General features: G+C 54.4%; 1 protein-coding gene across 12 annotated transcripts in view; it reads left to right on the forward strand.

Annotated features, from left to right (window-relative positions):
* Hdac4 (histone deacetylase 4) overlaps positions 1–19,620 on the forward strand; it is a 220,496-nt gene that overhangs the window by 136,558 nt on the left and 64,318 nt on the right. For all 12 annotated transcript variants that reach the window (XM_048344405.1, XM_048344407.1, XM_048344406.1 and 9 more), the window contains 2 exons: positions 1,899–2,143; positions 14,004–14,154. In XM_048344405.1, the coding sequence (XP_048200362.1) occupies positions 1,899–2,143; positions 14,004–14,154 (396 nt within the window). The remainder of the gene's footprint in view (positions 1–1,898; positions 2,144–14,003; positions 14,155–19,620) is intronic.

Consider the following 19,620-nt stretch of genomic DNA (forward strand, 5'->3'; position numbering starts at 1 on the left):
ACATAAATCAAATCATCCAGCATGATGTCTGTGTGAGAAAGCACGAACATCCTTGAAATGGCCAGGGCTGCACCCCGCAGGCTGAGGGGGATCAGGAAAAGCACTCACTGGAGCGGGCTAGAAGGAAGCCCCTGGGGGGCACTGGAACCTGTCAGACTCTCCTGATGGCCTGTCCTCTCTTGGCCAGGAACGTGGCCCAGGACCAGTGCTCCTCGGGTTCTAGCCATTGCCCACTCCATGGCCTAGCTCCAGGGAGCCCAGAAGGGCTGTGGGTCAGGTCAGAAGCCAAGGATGACTGAGTACCCAGGCATGGTTCCTGTCAAAGAACCCAAGTCTCTCGTCCTAGCCGTCACCACCCCCATCTTGGGTCCCATCCTCAACTTTGCCCAGGGAAGCCTCGCTTTGAGACATGCTGACCACCAACCACCTCTAGTGGCAGATAGGTGTGAGAGCTCAAGGGTAGACTGCCTACAGCTTTTCCACCCTTGCCTCAATCACACAAAGAGGACTGGAGGTGTGTGCTCCACGCACCTCAGGTAATAGAGCACCAGCTGTGAGGGGAAAAGAGGAACACGGGCATAAGGCCTTACATTCAAGCCCTGGTATGGGCAAAACAAATAATACACACACACACACACACACACACACACACACACACACACACACAACAGAACACAGTAAGGAGGTAAGTCCTCAGATCGGGGCCTCCAGCCATTTCAGGACTTACTGCCTGGCAGTGACCACAGAAACAGTGTGGTCTGAGACCACTTGTGAACGGTCTTCCTGGAATTGGTGGGGTTGTGGGGTGGGTGCCGTTTTCTCCAGGAGCTGGGTATGGCTGCAGCTGCAGCTGAGTCAGAGGCTGTTTAATTTCTGGGACTAGAAGTCCTATGGGCTAGGCCTGGTCCGGGGGCCTGCAGCAGCCAGGCTCGGCTGACCTGGGGGGCCAGGACTCGGGCCTCTCACTGGCCTCGAGTCTGGGCTTCCTCCGAGCCTCTTGTGGTGGGCAAGCCCTCCACTTTCATTCCCAGCCCTGGATCCAGCTCATTAGTGGATAAACAAAAGTGGCCTGGGGGAGGGGTCCGTAGGCAAGGACGATTGCCAGGGGTGCCACAACCTCTGACAGTGTTGACAGTGCCATTTGGGTGCTGATCTTCGAGTCATTTTTCCTCTGACTTGTTTTCCTGGCTTGAATTTGAAATCGATTTGTGAGCAACAAGGCTGATTCAGCTTCTGCTGTTAATCAGAATCACCTGTGGCCTTCCTTGCCCGGTGCATGAGCACGGTGTCCGTACAGCCTGTGAATGTGCTCTGCGGAGCTGGAGCCGGCACACTGGCTGTGGGTACACATGTTTTCCAAGAGGGCCATCATTTGCCATGGAAACAGGCTCTCGCTCAGGCCTCTATCTGGACGACTTGGGGGCACACACTGTTCTCGGTGCTCACACACGGCTGCAGTGGCTTCATTAGGGAAAAAGAAGAAAAGAACAGGCCGTTTGGCTATCTTAAGTGCTGGCACTTGGTGCTTTCTTTGCCTAACCGGAGTCCTTTTCCTTTTGTCCTTCTCCCTTTACTGACGTCACAACATGACGTCATGGGGGCCTGGGGGCCTATCGTGGGGTCCTTTGCAGGGAGGGCTTCCATCCTGGGGCTGGGAGGGGAGGAGCTTGGTGCATGTCTCCTGACTTGACCTTTTAAGATCTTTATGCGTGTAGGATTGGAGCCCCAGGGACCCCTAGCCTTTGTTTTTGAGCCTTTCGGCCCAGGTGCCCGAGGGTGGCACTGGGAGGAGGCACAGGTTCAGTGGCCGGGGGAGCTTGGAGGGAGGTGGCGCCTGGCCGGGTGCGGGCCTTGCCGCCGCATTGACGACGTGCTCTCGTTCTGTGCGTTCTCCACAGTGGACGTGGCCACCGCGCTGCCTTTGCAAGCAGCCCCCGCGGCCGTGCCCATGGACCTGCGCCTGGACCACCCGTTCCCGCTGCCCGTGGCAGAGCCGGCCCTGCGGGAGCAGCAGCTGCAGCAGGAGCTCCTGGCCCTGAAGCAGAAGCAGCAGATCCAGCGGCAGATCCTCATCGCCGAGTTCCAGCGGCAGCACGAGCAGCTCTCGCGGCAGCACGAAGCCCAGCTGCACGAGCACATCAAGGTGAGCTTCTGCTTCCTTCCCTTGAGGGGCCGGAAGACCCCAGCTTACCAGATGCCCTCTGGGAGACCCCAGCTCCCCTCGCCTCAAAGGGTCTCTCTCTTTCATGGAGCAGAAGCCCTCAGCCCTGGGGGCTCGCCTCCGAGAGGCTGGCGCAGAGGACCTCCCCGGTCTGAATTGCCGCCGGCAGGAGCACTCCTGAGCCTGGTGGGGGGGGGGGGGGGTGCGGCGGCTCAGAGGAGCCCTCCTGAGATACACCCGCGGTAGCCAGGTTGCCAGCAGGGGGACACGCCAGGATAGTGCCGGCCGGCCCTGGGGGTCCCGCCCAGCTGTCTTCTTGGGACTGGCCTCAGTTTTTCCTACTGACCTTCAATAGCTGGCAAAAAGATAATGTTTCCTTCTAACTTAAAATTAATAAGAAAACGTCTAACCAAGACCGTTGTGCACTTACTCTCTATGGCTGTCTAATGATCCCAGATCTGAAAAGTGAACAAACTGGAAGGAACACGTTCTATCCAGGGAATCACTATTGTGGTTTGCTTTTGTGATTATGTTTTGAGGTTGGCAAGCCGTGATGCCTGCAATCGTGATGCACACTCACTGAAGTGAGAGCCGTGGAGAGCAATGCTGTCCAGGAGAAAGATCCAGGGGTACTGGACATGAGCCGGGTAGAGAATGGCAAATTGTGTGGTAGTCACGTTAGGCAGAGGAGAAAGCCCCCACACCAAGTGGTAGCCATTACCCATTACCATGTATCAACAGCAAGCACTCACTCACTTTCTCGGTTCCTGTGGTTCAGGAGCCTGGCAGCAACCATGGTGGTCCTGGTTGCGTGTAGTAATTGTTGAGGGTGTGGTCATCCGGCAGGCGTAATCCTTGTGGGTCGTATCGGAGGGACCAGTTGGACTGTGGCGAGAGGATGGTACGGAAGCCTCCCGTCCTCATCCAGGCGCTTGTTCATGGCCTGGTTGTACCTTTCCCAGAGCTCTAGCCACCCAAGAGAACAGGACCGCGATGGGAGCCAGACAGCGTCTGGAGAGGCTAACCGAGGAATGGTGCGCCACCAGGACACGTGGCACGCCCCGCGGGTCACCTCAGCAGCCTCCTGTCACGTGGGAAGGTTGGGGAGAAGGGCTCTGCCTTGGCCGAGCGGCAGGCACGGGCAGGTGCGGGGAGCACCCGCGAGCCCAGCTTGCCAGGAAGGTGGGCCCCGCAGCAGCTCCCAGCCCTGCACGGGCACCCGAGAGCCTCGCCCTTCTGAGATGAGATCTGGGCAGTTCCATCCTGGCCTGGAGTAGTGGCCAGGTCTTTGCTGTCTTGTTATCTTGGGGCGGCTGTGGCTGCTCTTCTTGCTCTGCTCTTGGTGGGGAGAGGCAGTGGAGGGATCCACGTGCTGCAGACCTGCGGGCGAGGCAGGCCGGGAGTCCACCACCAGGCCTGGACCTGCTGGTGACTGCCCCGGACTCCGTGCTGCAACAGCCCACACCTGAATCCCGCCGAGAGCACTGGCGTCCAGGACAGGCCGCAGGGTGCTTCCGACTGGCCTCAGGCAGTGGCCTCAGACAGAGCATCAGCCTAGTAAACACAGGATCCCGAGTTCTAAACACAGTAGCACAAAGAAGAGAAGAGAAAGGAAGAGACCCTTGACCCTGCCTCCGTGCCCTGTGCTGAGGGCCTGAAGAGGCCTCTCTGCTCATTCCTTGCTTGGCATCTGAAGCTCCAGTGTCAAGCCAGGCGGGCCCCGGACAGGCGGTCCCAGCCTGCAGAGCCGGCCCCTCAGACACCGGAGGCTCAACCCTTCCGGCGGGACCAGGTCTGTGTGCTGGGTTCCCAAAAGCACAGAAAGAAGCTCAAGGTTACGTTTCTGTTTTAGATTTAACTGTTTTATTTTTTCATCAAAATGGAGATCATAAAAGCCGTTAAACTACATCACTGTATCATTACATTAGCAGGCTTTTGTTTTGATGATTTAAAGTCTCTTCGTGCAGTCATATTGTTAACGACATTTGGCAGTGGTGTTTGTCAGACAGATTTCTTGAACATACAATCTAATTAGTGTCATTAAATCATCAGTGAATTTGAATAGGATTTTATAATTGGAATGGGAGTAGTTTTAAAAATATAACTTAAATTGCTAATTTTGGGTAAATCAAGGCTTGATAAGAATGTCAATGCTCAGTTCTCAGCATTACACTTGAACTCGACCCGGCTCCCATGCTGTCCACGCCAGCCTCGGCTCTGCACAGCTCTGCAGTGCCCCAGCCCCCTCCCCCTCACCCCTCCGCACACTTAGTGCCAAGGGGGTGTGTCTGGATGCATTGTGAGCCTGTTATGCACCAGGTAGATGGGCTTGCTGTAGAACCAAAGGAACATAGATTGCTGATGTTTCCAAACTGAAAAACAGTGCAGACGAGCACTATCACGGCCCTGCCCCTCCTCTGCTGCCCAGGAGCCCCAGGCCCAGAACTGGTTTGAGGCAGATAGACAACCTTGTCTTTGCCCTTCTGTGGGGATTCATGCCGCCATTTTCTCCCCTAGAAGAGACTCCTGTCGCTCACCCCGGTCTGTGTGAGGTACGTACCTGGTCTCTTCCGCAGCCTCGTGTGCTTTACTTCACCCGGCCTTGTGGCTGAAGAACTGTCTGTACAGCTGAGCCCCACTGCATAGTGGTCGAAAGGCAACCCTTGAAACATGAGGTATTCCTGCCAAGGCAGACCCCTAGATGTATGTATCCCAAAAGGCTGAGGCAGGGGCATCTCAGAAAGCATCTGAGTGGCTTGGAAACAGAGTTCTGCTTGTGGATCTTCTTCACCAGAGGCCTCTGGGTGCAAGTAACAGAGGAGGGGGAAACCAGGTCCGTGGAATTCTACTGCCGTTGCCCTTCCTGTGTCCAGCGACATGTAGCACTGGGAACCCTCAGAACCCAAAAATAAGGATGGCCTTATCTTAATGCCAGTGGCTCACATCTGCAAGTCTAGCACCTACCTTTCCAGCTAGCCAGAGGCTGAATCGGGAGGATAGTGTCCATGTCAACCTAGGCAAAAACAGTCCATGTAGCTCTATCTCAATGGAAGAAGCTGGGTGTGGTGGGAAGCCTAAAACAGATTTGTGGTTCAGGTGTAGGCCCAGGCAGGAAGTGAGATCCTATCTCAAAAGCCACCCTAGCATGTATAAGGCCATGAGTTCAAACCCCAGCATTGCAAAAAAAAAAAATATATATATATATATATATATATATATATCACGCATGTTGAGTAATACCATTCAAGGGACAAAATAAAGTGACCCTATGTACTTTTCTGATGCTCACAGTGTTCAGGATTAGGGATGTGGGCCAGTTTGCCTTTACATTTTGAACATGGCTCTTATTGAGTCAAATGATTATTGAGTGTGAGCACAGACTGCTGGGTCTTGTGATGATTTGTGGTGAGAACGGCCAGCGTACTTGCGTAGGGAGCTGCACGTAACGCTTACCACGTGTCCTGTACTCACTGGGGTGGGGTGGGGGTGCTGAGCCCAGCACCGTCACACCTCGTCACGACACGGTGAAGTCCTTCCTCTTCTCCCAGGTGGAGTGGCTGGGATTCCGGGGCCCACTGCTTGCTCGTGGCTACCTAGGGATCTGCGCTTCTAGAATCCTGTCTCCTGCACCTCTGCCTCAGTAGCTCTGGGGAGGGATTGGGGGGGTGGCCAGTGCCCCATGTGCACTGGCATAGTCTAAAGACAAGCTCTGTTGCCGTGGCAGGAGACCCCGCCGGGGGGCCCAGAGCCGGGAAGGCTTGGCCGGCCAGCGCCTCCATAGCAGGCATCTCTGTGGGAAGACACGCGCCACCTTGTGGCTCCTGTACACACTTGCTCGGGACCCTGACCAACCACTCTTTCCTTTACTACTAATGGGACTGTCAGTTCAGTGGTTGCTTTTGTCAGTTTAGAGTCCTTCCTTGTAAACATTTGCTGCAATGAAGGCGTCACAAAAGCATATGCAGATTGTGTTTCCAGGGATTCCAGGCTCATCTTGACTGATCACCGGGGTCATGGGGACATGGGCCGGGAACCCGGGGGGCGGGAACCTAGAATTCCTGATCTGGGACCAGGGGCAGTTAGCACTGACTTCTGTGGCTCGGCCCTTAGCCTGGAACACTGTGGCCCTGGCTCCAGAGCCCTCCTGGCTGTCCTGCAGAAACCCTGTGAAGGTAGGGGTAGGGTCCCAGGTGGTCCCACCCTTCTAACCGGGGCTTCCTGCAGAAAACTCCCACCTACAGTGCAGACCAGCCTCACCCCCCTTAGAGTAAGCTCTGTCCCACCTGCCCAGCGATTCCTCAGAGTCTCCTCATCACAAAATATTATAGCATGTTGTATGTTGTCAATCACCTTCCAAACCCCTCCTTACAAACATGAGGTCCTGTTCCTTCCCCTCCCCCAACTTGCAGGATCTTGCCAGTCTAAGAGATGAAAAACATAAGCAATTCACACAAGATACTAGTTTGCATGTCCTTTTAAAAAATCTGTGTGTGTGTGTGTGTGAGAGAGAGAGAGAGAGACACTGAGAGACTCAAGAGCTAGTTGATTAACAGTGTGACTCTTTTCCTTCCCTGGAAGGAACCAAAAGCCTACAATGAAAAGAAAACCTGCGATGTGTCTGTGGTTCTCTTCACCTCCCGTCCCAGCTGGCTCAGGAGGTGTTGCCCTAGTCACCAGAGAGCGGTGGGACCCGTTTGGGCTCCTCTGCAGGCCTGACGCCAGGGGAAGCCACGTGGAGGCGGCCTGTGGTTGCTTGTGCACATTGCTGCAGAGTTGGGCTGCTCAGACCTGCCCTTGGGTTCTCTGTGGCAGACCTGGCTCCCCCAGCTGCCTAGCCACCCTGATAGCCACCCTGGCTGTGTCTTGATTGTGGCCCATGAGTGTACCAGGCTTCATGCTTCCTAAGGTGCTCTGTGCCCTTCTGTGACAGGAAAGCACATTCTGTCTGTTCCCAAGGCTCAGAGTGTAGACAGGCACGCTCTTCAGAGACCCTCGTCTTGGCCGTGATTAGAGAAAACAAGCAACTTCACTCAGCACCTGCCCACTCGAGCCGTCAGGTGCCTCGCTTTCCCAGGGCCCGGAAGGGGCGTGAGAAGTGTCGACGCCAGGAGAATGCAGCCCTTGGAGGAGAAGCTCAAGTTAGCTCGTGGAGAAGGGTGGGCAAAGCCTGGACCAACCAGTCACCCCACCCGTGTAGACTGCCGTGCTACTCTAGGCCCTGCCCCTCGTCCTGTTCCCTCCCACTCCCCCCTTCCCTTTGGCCTCTTCACTGTGACCCCGGAGCCCCTGCACTGGCAGCATCTGCTGTGGCCTAAACCCCTGTGTTAGGGATTCTTGCCAGTCTCTCCTGTTCCTGTTTCCTCAGTTCCAGGGTGCCCTTACGTGCCTCTGTGACACTGGAGCATTCCAGTTTGGGTGGGAACATTGAATGGCACTCCAAAGGGTGCTGATTGACGGCTGTGCTGAAAAGGAGGGTGGACCAATGACTTCCAGTCCCCTGAAACAAGGATGCCTTTGGATTTCAGCGACCCACTTAATCCATTGACTCAAGAAGGTCAGGACCCAGCGTCCCTACAAACCTTGTCCAGCAGCAACTCCTGGCCCAAAGATGACTCCTTGCTCTTCTTAACACATTGTGTCTGTCAAGTGAAGGGAATTGGCCTGCCCTGTGCTGAGGGAGATCACACCGTGGCAGCTTCTGAGCATCTTCTGACATTAGAAGACAGTCTATCACGAGTTGTGTAGCTGCTGTGTCAGATGTTCAGGCCTGGTGCCTGATGGCCATGGGCTCACCGCTGCCGGGCGCCTGCTGTCAATGCCCCCTCTTCCCTGCTGTCCCCACAGGGCGTTTAGATTCCCTCCATTCTTCAAGAGCGCCCTAGCCGCCTGCCTGCGTGCCGCACTGAAGTAGGTAGCCATCCGCCTGGGCCAGGCCTGGGCCCGTTGTGGGTGGGAGGCCTTGGGGACAAGGGGGCTTCCTACCTAAGTTGCTGTGGAGACGGCCCCCTTCTGCCCCTCTTCAGCTTGAGCACAGTCCCCTGTGGCAGAAGGCTGCGTGTGAATTATTAGCAGACACATCTCACGCACACGAGGGTGGAGTGGGGGTAAGGACCCGTGCCCAGAGGAGCGGCAGGCTCCACCCTAAGCAGCGTGCACCCCCTGGCATCCATCCACAGTGTGGCAGATTGCATTCTCTGCCTTGGCCCCTGTTCCTAGGTACCTTAGGTGTGAGACTCACTACGGGGAAGTCAGAGAGAACAGGGACATAGTGCCCTTTGCAGAATGGACACAACGTCTCAGATGTCCTTGTCCTGGGAGGGGGGTGTCTGTGGGAGGGGCTGAGAGAGGCTCGTAATTGCTCATCATTGTATAGGGGGCTGGGGAAGATCATTCCTGAATGGTGGCATAAGTCAGGGGTCTGCTGGCTGCTTAATAGTTAATACAAATTGAATCATAGAATATTTGTTGAGCCCGGTTAGTGTAAGAAAGATGACTTATGTTCTGATTTAGTTGTGTGACTAACCTAGAAGTCATGGAACATGAGGGAATTGTTGTGCTATTCTTATTTTCACATTTGCTGCCTTTTGTAATCAGGGAAACACCCCTGACTTTAGAAAGAAGTGCATTGTTGTGGATGCCCCACCAGTATTGAGATCTAGATGTGTGTGTGCGCGCGCACACATGTGCGTGTGTGTGTGAGAGACGATGGAACATCTGGCTTCGGCACACGGACGCCGCGCTCCGGTGCAGATCCCTTCAGTGCCTGCCCCAGGCAGTGTGTGAGCCGCACGGCGCCTCGGGTCCAGAGGACCTGACTCGGAAGTGCATTCGGCACTGTTTAATCAGGTCAAGGAGGCTGGCGTCCGAACAGCCCTGCGACAGTCTTATCTGAAGCAGTGTGGAAGGGTGCCGTCACACCTGTGCTCTCCCCTGATGGGCTGGCGGGAGTTCTAGCTCAGGTCGGCTGTCCTAGCTCTCTGTTAGCCTAGGCAGTTCTTTCTCTTGCTGGGCAGGGGGTGAGCACCTGTCCCCAACTACTGCCCTTGTGCCTGCAGGCTTCTCTTCTCATTTACTTTTGATGTTATTTAACATCCACATATTAAATCCTATAGCTGGAGTCAAAGAAGCTAAATTCTAGGGATCTAATAAAGGTTTCAAAGCTTGGCCTTGGCTTTCAAGTAACTGATATTAAAATCTGGTGGGAACAATAGAATCTCCTCTTTCTGATTATGTTTTTTTTTTTCGTTTTCCTAGAAAACTTGGGTTGTAGTCATCTTTTCAAGTGCTCATTATTGTTCTACTGCGTTCTGTGAAAGTTCACTCCTCAGGTTCCTCTCTTCCCGTAGAATAGAATACTCAGGGTTGTACTTGGTAAGCTTGTTCCACAGGTTCCTCTCTTCCCATAGAATAGAACACTCAGGGTTGCACTTGATAAGCTCGCTCCTCCGCGTTCCTCTCTTCCCGTAGAATAGAACACTCAGGGTTGCACTTGATAAGCTCGCTCCTCCGCGTTCCTCTCTTCCTGTAGAATAGAATCCTCTTGGCGATGCACAGGTCGTATGGTGGTTGGTGCAGGTAACTGCGGGTTTGGGCTCACGTAAGTTGGCCCCTCTCAAAGCTCTGTTGAGATGGGCGGGGCTCCGTACCTCACTGACCTGTGCTGTCGCCCTTTGCTTGGAGCAGCGTGGAGCTGGCCTGCAGGGCTGAGGGAAGACGAGCCACACGTAGCTCACCTCACCTTTCAAAGCTCAGCGCGGGCGAGTCACCGTCAGCACTGTGACTTGGGCCGGCCACCTCTGCACGGAGATGCGGAGTCTGCTTTGTCCTTTCCGCCCTTGCGATCCTGTGCCCCGCAGGACCTCCCGCCTGTGGCTGAGAACAGGCCTCGCTGTTGAGGCGGGCATCTGTGGAGTCTGAGTCACTGTGATCACATTCCAGCAAGCCTCCTCGGCCTGTTTCTGGAGCTCTGTGTCCTTGGATTTCGGGTCTGCGTAGCTATTTGTCATTTCTATGATGCTTGCCCCTCGCTTGCCCCTGTGCTCTAGCTCCGAAGTGAACCCCATTCCCTTGTCGGGAGGCTCCCAAGCTGGGAGGTAGGGGGCCCCAGCCCGCAGGTGTGCCAGGACTAGTGTGGAAGCCTGGTCATTAAGAGGAGAGGAAACTTCAAATGGCACATGGCTGACACTGGTGGCTCACACCTGAAGTCTTAGTTACTCAGGGGAGGATCAGGAGGATCGAGGTTTAAGGCCAGCTGGGGTAGAACATGAGACCTCATCTTAACCAATAGCTTGGGATCACATCATGGTCTGTCATGTTAGCTACTTGGAAGGATGGGCTTAGAGGGAGGACTCTGCTTCCAGGCTCGCCTGACAGACAGGTGTGCAAGACTTCATCTCCTTAGAGAACCCTGCCTGTGGGAGGTGTGCACAGCACGATCCCAGTCCAAGCCCACCGGATAAACAGCGAGAGCTTATCTCAAAATTAGCCAGAGCAGGGGCCGGGGGTGTGGCCTAGGGCTAGAGAGCTTGCCTGGCATGCCCAGCGCCCCAGGTTCCATTCCTCCGTACCACAGGCACAGAAAAAGCCGGAAGTGGTGCTGGGGCTCAAGTGGTAGAGCACTAACCTTGAGCAAAAAAATCTCAAGGACAGTGCTCAGGCCCTGAGTTCAAGCCCCAGCAATGGCAAAAAAAGAAATAAAAATGACCTTGAGCAAAAAGAGCTAGATAGAGTTCGGCACAAGTTAGAGCACCTAGCTAGCTAGCCTAAGGCCCTGCATTCAAATTCCAGTATGCCCCTTCCAGTTATCTGTCTGTCTGTATGTATGTAAGTATGTATAAATGTACATAAGAATGTATGTACGCACACACACACACACACACACAGTTACGTTTGTTCTGATGTGAAAAAACACCAGGAATCCCTCCAAACAGTGCCTTCTTGAAGAGGAGCAATGCAGGTGGATCTGCCCTGATGCAGGTGGCCTGGTGACACCTGCTGGGCCTGGACACACAGGCGTCTGCCCTGGCACACCTGCTGTACCCGAGTGTGCCGCTCCGCCCTCTCCTCTGTAAGTGGGCCGTTTGCTCTGTATAGCTGGGAGCAGCCTCTTGACCTAAACCTGGGCAGAGCAGAGTTTATCCCAGTGTATTTACCATCTGGTCATAGTGCTGTAATTTGATTTTCCTCTTAAAAGGAAGGGCGGTGCCTGTTTTTAAATCGTTAGTGAGCTTCTGGAACAGGCACAAAGTATCAGCATCTCAAAGGGCCCGGAGCCCTTGGACTCACTCACCCCCAGGCCGATGCGCAGCAAGGACCGCCAAGGCAGGACACGGTCAGGACTAGAAACCTGGTGGGTATGGCCTTTTGTCTTACCCGGCTGTGTCCTGTGCTTGCCGGGGGCCCACCGGGCGGGGCGGCCTTGCCACACTCCGAGGGTGGCCCCAGTGATCCCAAGAAGGGGCTGTGAGGTTAAGGGCTTGCCTAGCCTGCATGAGTCCTTGAGTTCCCTGCCTAGTACTAAGGGGAGAAAAAGCAAAGGGAAACCATCTTAGGGTGACATCTTTCCAAAGTAAAACTGATGATGGAGGTTCTAGAATGCAGTCGCGGAACTCATTTTAGATCTCCAGAGCACTTCCGCTGACCCTCTCCTTTAGTCTTTACAGCACTGCTGGGCAGTCCCATTGCTAAATGGAGCTGCAGAGGAGCCAGCCAGGTCCCCGGGGCCTCCGGGAGAGGATGAGCCCCACTAGGGCCCCAGGCCATGCCATGTGGCCCGGCCATTCTTTTTGTCACTCAGTGTGTTGCTGGCCAGTTTTTGCAATCTCTTCTGCTCAGTGCAAGGTGTAGAAGCTGCTTGCTTCTTTCTGTCCTGCAGCCCCCAGAAAAACCATCTTAAGTTGGATTTTGGGATGTAGGGGTATTTTTTGTTGTTGTTTCCCTCTCTAGGAACCACGCATGGTGGCGTACATACGCTGATCAGCATGGGGCCTGTAGCCCAGACAGCCAGCTGGCTTCTCCCTGCCCGTGCTGTAGTTGGACCCATTACTTCTGCAGTCAGAGTGTCCCCGGGGTCCCACCCCATGGGGTCTTCCCTGTGAGGAGTGCTAAGCCCAGCCTTTCCCCCCTCTCGCCTGCGCTGAATTGGGGACTGACTGCAGCTCGTTCCAGCTGACTGCTACCTCCACGAAGGCCCTGGGTGGACATGTGTGTGCACTTGGCGTGTTTTTGCAGGAGGGCCCTGCCTGATCCCCTTGACTGTTGAACTGGGACTATCTCAAATACCAACTGCCTCGCTCGGCCTAGTAATCCTTGCCCTGGTGGTCACGGCTATGACCGGCTCGTTCTGGTCAGAGCCCAGGTGCTGTCCCTGGACTTGCATTGAGTCTTGGGGGAGCTCTGGCATCAGCTGCTCCCATAGAAAAGGCCAACGCGGTAGGTTGTGTGGACATAGCCCAGGTACAGGGTCCTCAGCACCAAGCTGTCTGGCGAAAGTGTTGTGGCCATGGGGGTGTTCTTGGAGTCTTCCCCGGCTGTACACCGCCTGCCCTTTGAGATGTGCTCAACAGGTGTAAGTCAGATGTTTTGTTGGTTGTGTTGGTTTTGTCTTGACATTTTTTTTTTTGCTGTGGTAAAAGTCATTTCACTGGCTGACAGCACCTGTAGGACATGGTTTACAGGATAAAATTGCAGCTCTCCCACGTCAGCTCAGACCTCTCAGCAAAATCGCCATCAAGACTGAAGAGATGGGGCCGGGCACCGCTGGCTCACGCCTGCGATCCTAGCTACGCGGGAAGCTGAGATCTGAGGATCACGGCTCGAAGCCAGCTGGAGCAGACGAGTCCTTGTGAAACTCTCATCTCCAATTAACCACCCCCAAACCAGAAGTGGCGCTGTGGCGCAAGTGGTAGGGCATTAGCCTTGAGCACAAAGAGGGGCAGGGACAGTGCCCAGGCCCTGAGTTCATTCAAGCCATGCAACCGACCGAAAAAAAAAAGATTGAAGAGCTGTCCATTGCTCGGTAAGGGCCCTGCGGAGGCCCGCAAAGGGTGGGCTCCACCCGGCTGGGAGCCTTGCTCCGTCCTTCCACCCTTCCACCCCCCTGCCAGCACAGTCATGGATACCAGTGCAGTCAGCACTTTCCTGCTGATTTCTGCTGCTTCTAGGAGTCCCCTGTTCTTTCTTGCCTTTTTTTTCTTAGTAGCCTGCTTCTTCTAGTCTTACTAATTCATGACTTTATATGTAATTTTTATCTGCTAATTTGATAGCAGGTACTGTTTTTCTTCTCTTTTGTGTATCTTCAGTGACACCTGTAAGGTTCACCGGAAGGGAAGCCCACCACATGGATCAGGCAGAAAGGAGTTTACTGGGGGGAAAGCTAACTGCCGGTCCACACAAGATGGAGGCGTGGGGAGGCAGAGGGGAAGGAAGAAGGGAGAAAGAGAGAAAAGAAAAGAGCAGGGACCGTGCTGAGCCGGATTATATAGGGAAAGGGGAGGTATGGCCAGGTGGATTGGATGTGACCGCAGAGGAGGAGGAGGTAGCTGCCTCCAGGTGAGCCAGTTACCTAGGTAATGCAGGTGTTAGGCGCAGACTGAAACAGGTGGGGAGCATCTGCAAGGAGCCCTCCCGGGGGTGGACCTTACCGCTGCCATGTTCATCTTCCCACCTAAAGGGTAGAGGATGCAGCAGCCCCTGCAGCTCTTGCTTATCTGCGGCCACGTGGGTTGGACGTGAGGGTCATGCCAGCAGGGGCAACCGCAGAGGCCCCAGGACAGATGGCGGGGCTGGCAGGCTCCTTGGTGTGGGGGTCCAAGGCCCTGATTCTGTCCTTCTCCACCTGTAGCAGCAGCAGGAGATGCTGGCCATGAAGCACCAGCAGGAGCTGCTGGAGCACCAGCGCAAGCTGGAGCGGCACCGCCAGGAGCAGGAGCTGGAGAAGCAGCACCGCGAGCAGAAACTGCAGCAGCTCAAGAACAAGGAGAAGGGCAAAGAGAGTGAGTGTCGGCCAGCAGAGGTGGGGGCAGGAGATGGGGAGAGGGAGGGCAGGAGAGGGGGAGTGTGGGGTCAGCGGAGGGAGAGGGAGGGCAGGAGAGGGGGAGTGTGGGGTCAACGGAGGGAGAGGGAGGGCAGGAGAGGGGGAGTGTGGGGTCAGCACAGGGAGAGGGAGGGCAGGAGAGGGGGAGCATGGGGTCAGAGGAGGGAGGGGGAGGGCAGGAGAGGGCGAGTGTAGGGTCAGAGGAGGGAGGGGGAGTGCAGGAGAGGGGGAGTGTGGGGTCAGAGGAGGGAGGGGGAGGGCAGGAGAGGGGGAGTGTGGGGTCAGAGGAGGGAGGGGGAGGGCAGGAGAGGGGGAGTGTGGGGTCAGAGGAGGGAGGGGGAGGGCAGGAGAGGGGGAGTGTGGGTCAGGAGGGAGGGGGAGGGCAGGAGAGGGTGAGTGTGGGGTCAGAGGAGGGAGAGGGAGGGCAGGAGAGGGTGAGTGTGGGGTCAGAGGAGGGAGGGGGAGGGCAGGAGAGGGGGAGTGTGGGGTCAGAGGAGGGAGGGGGAGGGCAGGAAGGAGAGGGAGTGTGGGGTCAGCGAAGGGCGGGGGAGGGCAGGCTAGAGGGGGAGTGGGGGGTCAGCAGGGGAGGGCAGGGTCTAGGGCTCCATGGTGGCTGTCCCCCCCTAGTCTCCTGTCTGGGACCCAGAAGCAGCCCTGCGGCCTCCCTGGCACGAGCTCGTCAGTGTCCCCCGTCCTGACCTCCAGGTCCCCCTCAGCCTGGGCGTTGACCGGCCCCCTGTGTTTTGTCTTGTCTTGGGGCTTCGGGAAGGATCCACACGACCAGTATTGCACGGGGCATCACGTGACTGCTGGTTTTGATTCCATCATTGCAGACTGTGGAGTATTCCTTATGGACTCAGGGAATATTAAAAGCCATAAAGCATGCCAAATGCACAGTACAGCCGCTTTCTTTCATGGCTGTTTTCTAAGGGCTCTCAAAGCAGGGGCGAGCCTGCGGGTGGACCCCAGAGAGCTTCCGGTGGCCATGGCTGCAGTGTGCGCCGCCTATGGCTGTGTACGTGAAGGCCAGCCTGGTCTACCTTCTCAGGAAAGCCTGGACTTGGCGCTGTGTGTGGTAGGCCATTCTGTGTGTTGTTTCTCCCTAGCTCAGGGAAGGTCACCATACCACGGCCAGAGGGGCCAGCCACTGGACGGAGAGTCCCTTGGGCTAGGGCTTGTGAGGACCGTGTTCAGCTTGAGGAGGCTTCTTGAGCCTCAGTATTCTGAGGCACTGAATCCATTTTGCATTCTTCCTGGATTTTGCTAGAGTGCATGTGTAGAGCTGTGGTTTTAAGGGACACAACAGGACCTGTCTCCAGAGGTGAGGGACCTTTCGGGCCCAGCTGAACGTGCTCTGTGGTCCCCCTGGATATGCACGTGCCCTTCCCTGGGGAGACAGGCTTCTCCCTAAGAAGCCCGCGAAACAGAACTCTGCGCACCCCTCCATCCGGGCAGGAGGCGGGGCTGCGCCACCCACCCGCCTGGGTCTGCGGGCTGATGGGACTCCACTCGGCCTCCTCCCACCCAGAGGCTCCGGGCAGAGGCTGCGCGTGTCTGACTTTAAGTGGCTGGGCTTTGGGGTAACCACCTGAAAAGTGGTTAGGCCTTCAGATGGACAGACCTTTGGGTGCATGACCTTTCAAGTGGCAGGCCTCCAGGAAGCTGGGCCTTCAGCTAGTTGAGCCTTCTAATGGATAGCCCTTCAGATGGACAAGCCTAGTAAGGTCTTAAGGTGGATCGGGCCTTCAGGTGTCGTGCTTTCAGATGGGCAGGCCTTTGGATAGACAGGCCTTCAGGTGATCCACCGTCAAGTAGTCAAGCACCGAAATGGACTACTGGCCTTCAAAGGGAGAGGCCTCTCATAAATTGGAATGGGCTTCTGCCTACACTAGAATTCCTTCACCTGGGAAGGCTTTTGCCCTACTGAAGGCCTTTTAAATGGCAGAGTAAAGGCCACCTAAATGACCTTAACTAGTCAATCTCTGGTTAACTCACATCTGAACAGATCTTCTAAGTAGCACCTGGACTCATTTTTGATTGACTAACTTGAGGTAGGGTTAGCTAGTTGATATATCCAGTGACCTGCCAGATAGAACCAAACTTGCCAATTTTACCCAGGCACAGCTTGCTTTCCATAAGCAGGGACATCAAGACCAGCCTTCCCCAGAGAGGGAGCAAGCAGCTCTTACTAGGAACGCCAGTCCCTTGCCAGTGAGCTGGAACGGGCAGTGGAGACAGTGCAGAAGCTGGACTTAGTCTCTGAGATGAAGAGGAACCTGGGACAGAGGGGAAATGAGTGGGTTTTCACCTCTAAAGGGCCTACCTGGTTCCATGTTGGACAGGGCAGAGTGGGGCTTAGGGACTGTCATTCTGACCCCAGCTTTACTGCCTCTGAGCAGGGCAGGATGGGACTTGTCAGGCCACAGACATGTGTCGAAAGGGGCCCTCCGGGATCCGCTAAGCCTGCAGGCCCAGCCTTCGGACGCTGGTGTAGCTCCTGGTCTGCCCGAGGTGAGGTCTGCGGGGTGGGAGGTGACGTTGACTGTAGTTCTAGATCAGCCTATAGTTCTCCATCCAGCGGATGAGCCAGTGTGCTCTTGCTGTCACGACAGGGTGCCACCGCGAGGACAGGGAGGGGGTCGCCTGCCTCCCGCTGCCACACAAGTCAGTGACCCTCATTTTTCCGTCCACCAAGTAGCTTGTCCCTTATAAAGCCCTTAGTGCCTACGATTTGCCCCGCAGTTCAAGGCAATGGGGTAGGCGAATGAAGAGAGGAGGGGCGGGGAGAATGCAGTCATGATATTCAACACGTATTCTCTGCAACTAGGAAAACTGAAAGGAGGGGTTGGATTGGGATTGTTGGGGAGAATGATGAAAGGGGTGACGTGGATCAAGACGCATCGTACTTACAAAGTATCTTTAAATTATCTGTAAATGCTGTAATTGACTAGCCATCTTTCCAAATCATTTTAACAAGTTTTTTGTTTGAATTTTAATTTCCATCTGCCCCATAGCATAAGATATGTATAGTTAAAGCTTCTGTAAGGTCTGTTATTTGAAATTGTTTAAAAAATCTTTTCCACTGATGTTTGATACACATATGGAGATGTACATGCTCACATTTTCAAGAGCTCCCAGGGTGGGAATGTCATTGGTACTCCCTTGCAAAACCCACGTACTCTATCAGTGAATTGATTTGGGGACCCAGCATATAGATTCATGTCATCTAGGAACAGTCATAGGCTTCTCCCCCCTCAGTGGAATTACTGGTTTGTCTTTTCCTTGCTTCATTGTATTGAACCAGCTAGGACTTCCCTAGCGTTGGGCTGCTGTGATGATAGCAGACCTCTGTGTTTGGCTACCCATTTGCTGCTGTTCTCAGCTGGGCACTGTGGCTCGCACCTTTAATCCTAGACACTTTGGAGGCAGAGGTTGAAAGGATAACAGTTCCAGACCAACCCTGACAAAGGTTTGTGAGACCCCGTTTCACTTAATAAAAGCTGAGTGTGCTGATAATGCACCTGTTATCTCAGCGACACAAGAGGCTCGGGCCAGCGGGGGCATGAATGTGAGAACCTATCCATCCCCCAAAGCAAAAGGGTTTAGGGAGTGGCTCAAGTGGTATCAAGGCCCTGAGTTCAGGGGCTGGGGATATAGCCTAGTGGCAAGAGTGCCTGCCTCGGATACACGAGGCCCTAGGTTCGATTCCCCAGCACCACATATACAGAAAAAACGGCCAGAAGTGGCGCTGTGGCTCACATGGCAGAGTGCTAGCCTTGAGCGGGAAGAAGCCAGGGACAGTGCTCAGGCCCTGAGTCCAAGGCCCAGGACTGGCCGAAAAAAAAAAAAAGGCCCTGAGTTCAAACCCCGGTGCTGCCCCCCCACACACACATACTGTTTTCTCTTTATTTTTGGTATTTAACTATGTAGAGTTTTATCTTTGTAGTTTGTTTTTTGCTTTAATTCCTTCCACTTGGAATTCTAGTTCTTCAGCCTTTGTTTTCTTCTAGGAATTCTTAGAAGTGATTATTCTGATTCTCCCCTAGGCCCCCCTGGGTTTGCCGCAGTCTCTCCATTCACTGCACCTGAGCCTTGCTTATGCCTGTGCCGTGTTCCTGGTGTGCTTTCCGGCAGCTCCTCTTTCCGGAGTAGCAGCTCCTAGTCTGTCCCCCACTTGATTCATCTGCACCACTCCTGCAAAGTTGTCTGGCTCAAATGTCAGATTTCCCACCTCCTTGATAATAGAGTTTGCACTTCCCCTCTGGCTGGTTTTCACAACCTCCCGTAGAACCCCTCAGGCCTGTTTCTTCCTGCTCCCAGCACCGGTGTGTTTCAGCAGGCCCTGTGGCTTGTTTGGGCTTCTTTGCTGCTCCCCCGAGTACCAGGATTGCTGAGAAGATAATGCAGAGTTCGGGATGCCTGTTGCTTCTTGGAGTTACTAATCAGCGGCTTTAGAGATACTTTGATTTGTTTGTTTTCTTGCCATACTAGAGTTTGAACTCAGAACCTCCCACTTAGTAGCCAAACAGTCTACCACTGAGCACCTGATGAGCTCTGTTTTTGCCTTTAGTGTGTTGTTCACACCCTACATCCTGTTTTTACCTGGGCCATCATGGGATTGAAGCTCTTCTACCTCCACCTCCTCCCTGTTTGTGATTATAAGCAGGCACCACTGGGCTTGTTTGTCGAGATGGAGGCTTGCTAAATTTCACCCAGGTTGGCCTGGAACCACAATTCTGACGTCCGCCTCCTGAATAGCTTCAGTTACATGCACCTTGCCTGCCTAAAAACATCTTGACCGTAGTCACCTACTCAGATTTCGAACTTACTCACAGGTAGATGCCAGGCCCTCCAAGGGCTAGTTCACACCTCTTGCATGTGAAGCATACTCTCTACGTCCTAAGCCAACGTCTGTGGCATTTCCTGTGCTCCTTTTCTCCTCGTTGCCCCTGCCAGCTGCCTGGCCTGGCACACGGGTGCCTGCAGAGGAGAGGCCGTCCGGGGCCCCCCGCCGCCTGGCAGGCCTCCTTTCTCGGGCCTCAGCCCTGTGTTCCATTCCCCAGCCTACCAGTAGATGTGGCCTTGAAAGCACGGAAGGCAAAAACCTGCCCTGGATTTTTTTTCAGTTTTTCTAACGCACTCTCTCCTCTGCACTATTTGTGTGATCTTTATCATGTCCAAACTGGAAGGATATATTTTGTTTTGGAAATTTGCCTTTGTGTAAGTTTTAAATTGCAAACCTGACATTTTACCTTTAATTAATCCTCATTAGATTCGAAGTATTTACAAGTGGGACTTTTAAAAGAAATCCTGGTGCTTTAAAAACAAATAACTGTCAAGTAAATTAGTTAGCTTTATTTTTAATGTAAAGATTGTTATTATACCAAACTAAGTCTAAATTGTATAGTCTTAATATGCCATATTG

Source organism: Perognathus longimembris, chromosome 4 (genome assembly GCF_023159225.1).
Source record: "Perognathus longimembris pacificus isolate PPM17 chromosome 4, ASM2315922v1, whole genome shotgun sequence".
Lineage (NCBI taxonomy): Eukaryota > Metazoa > Chordata > Mammalia > Rodentia > Heteromyidae > Perognathus > Perognathus longimembris.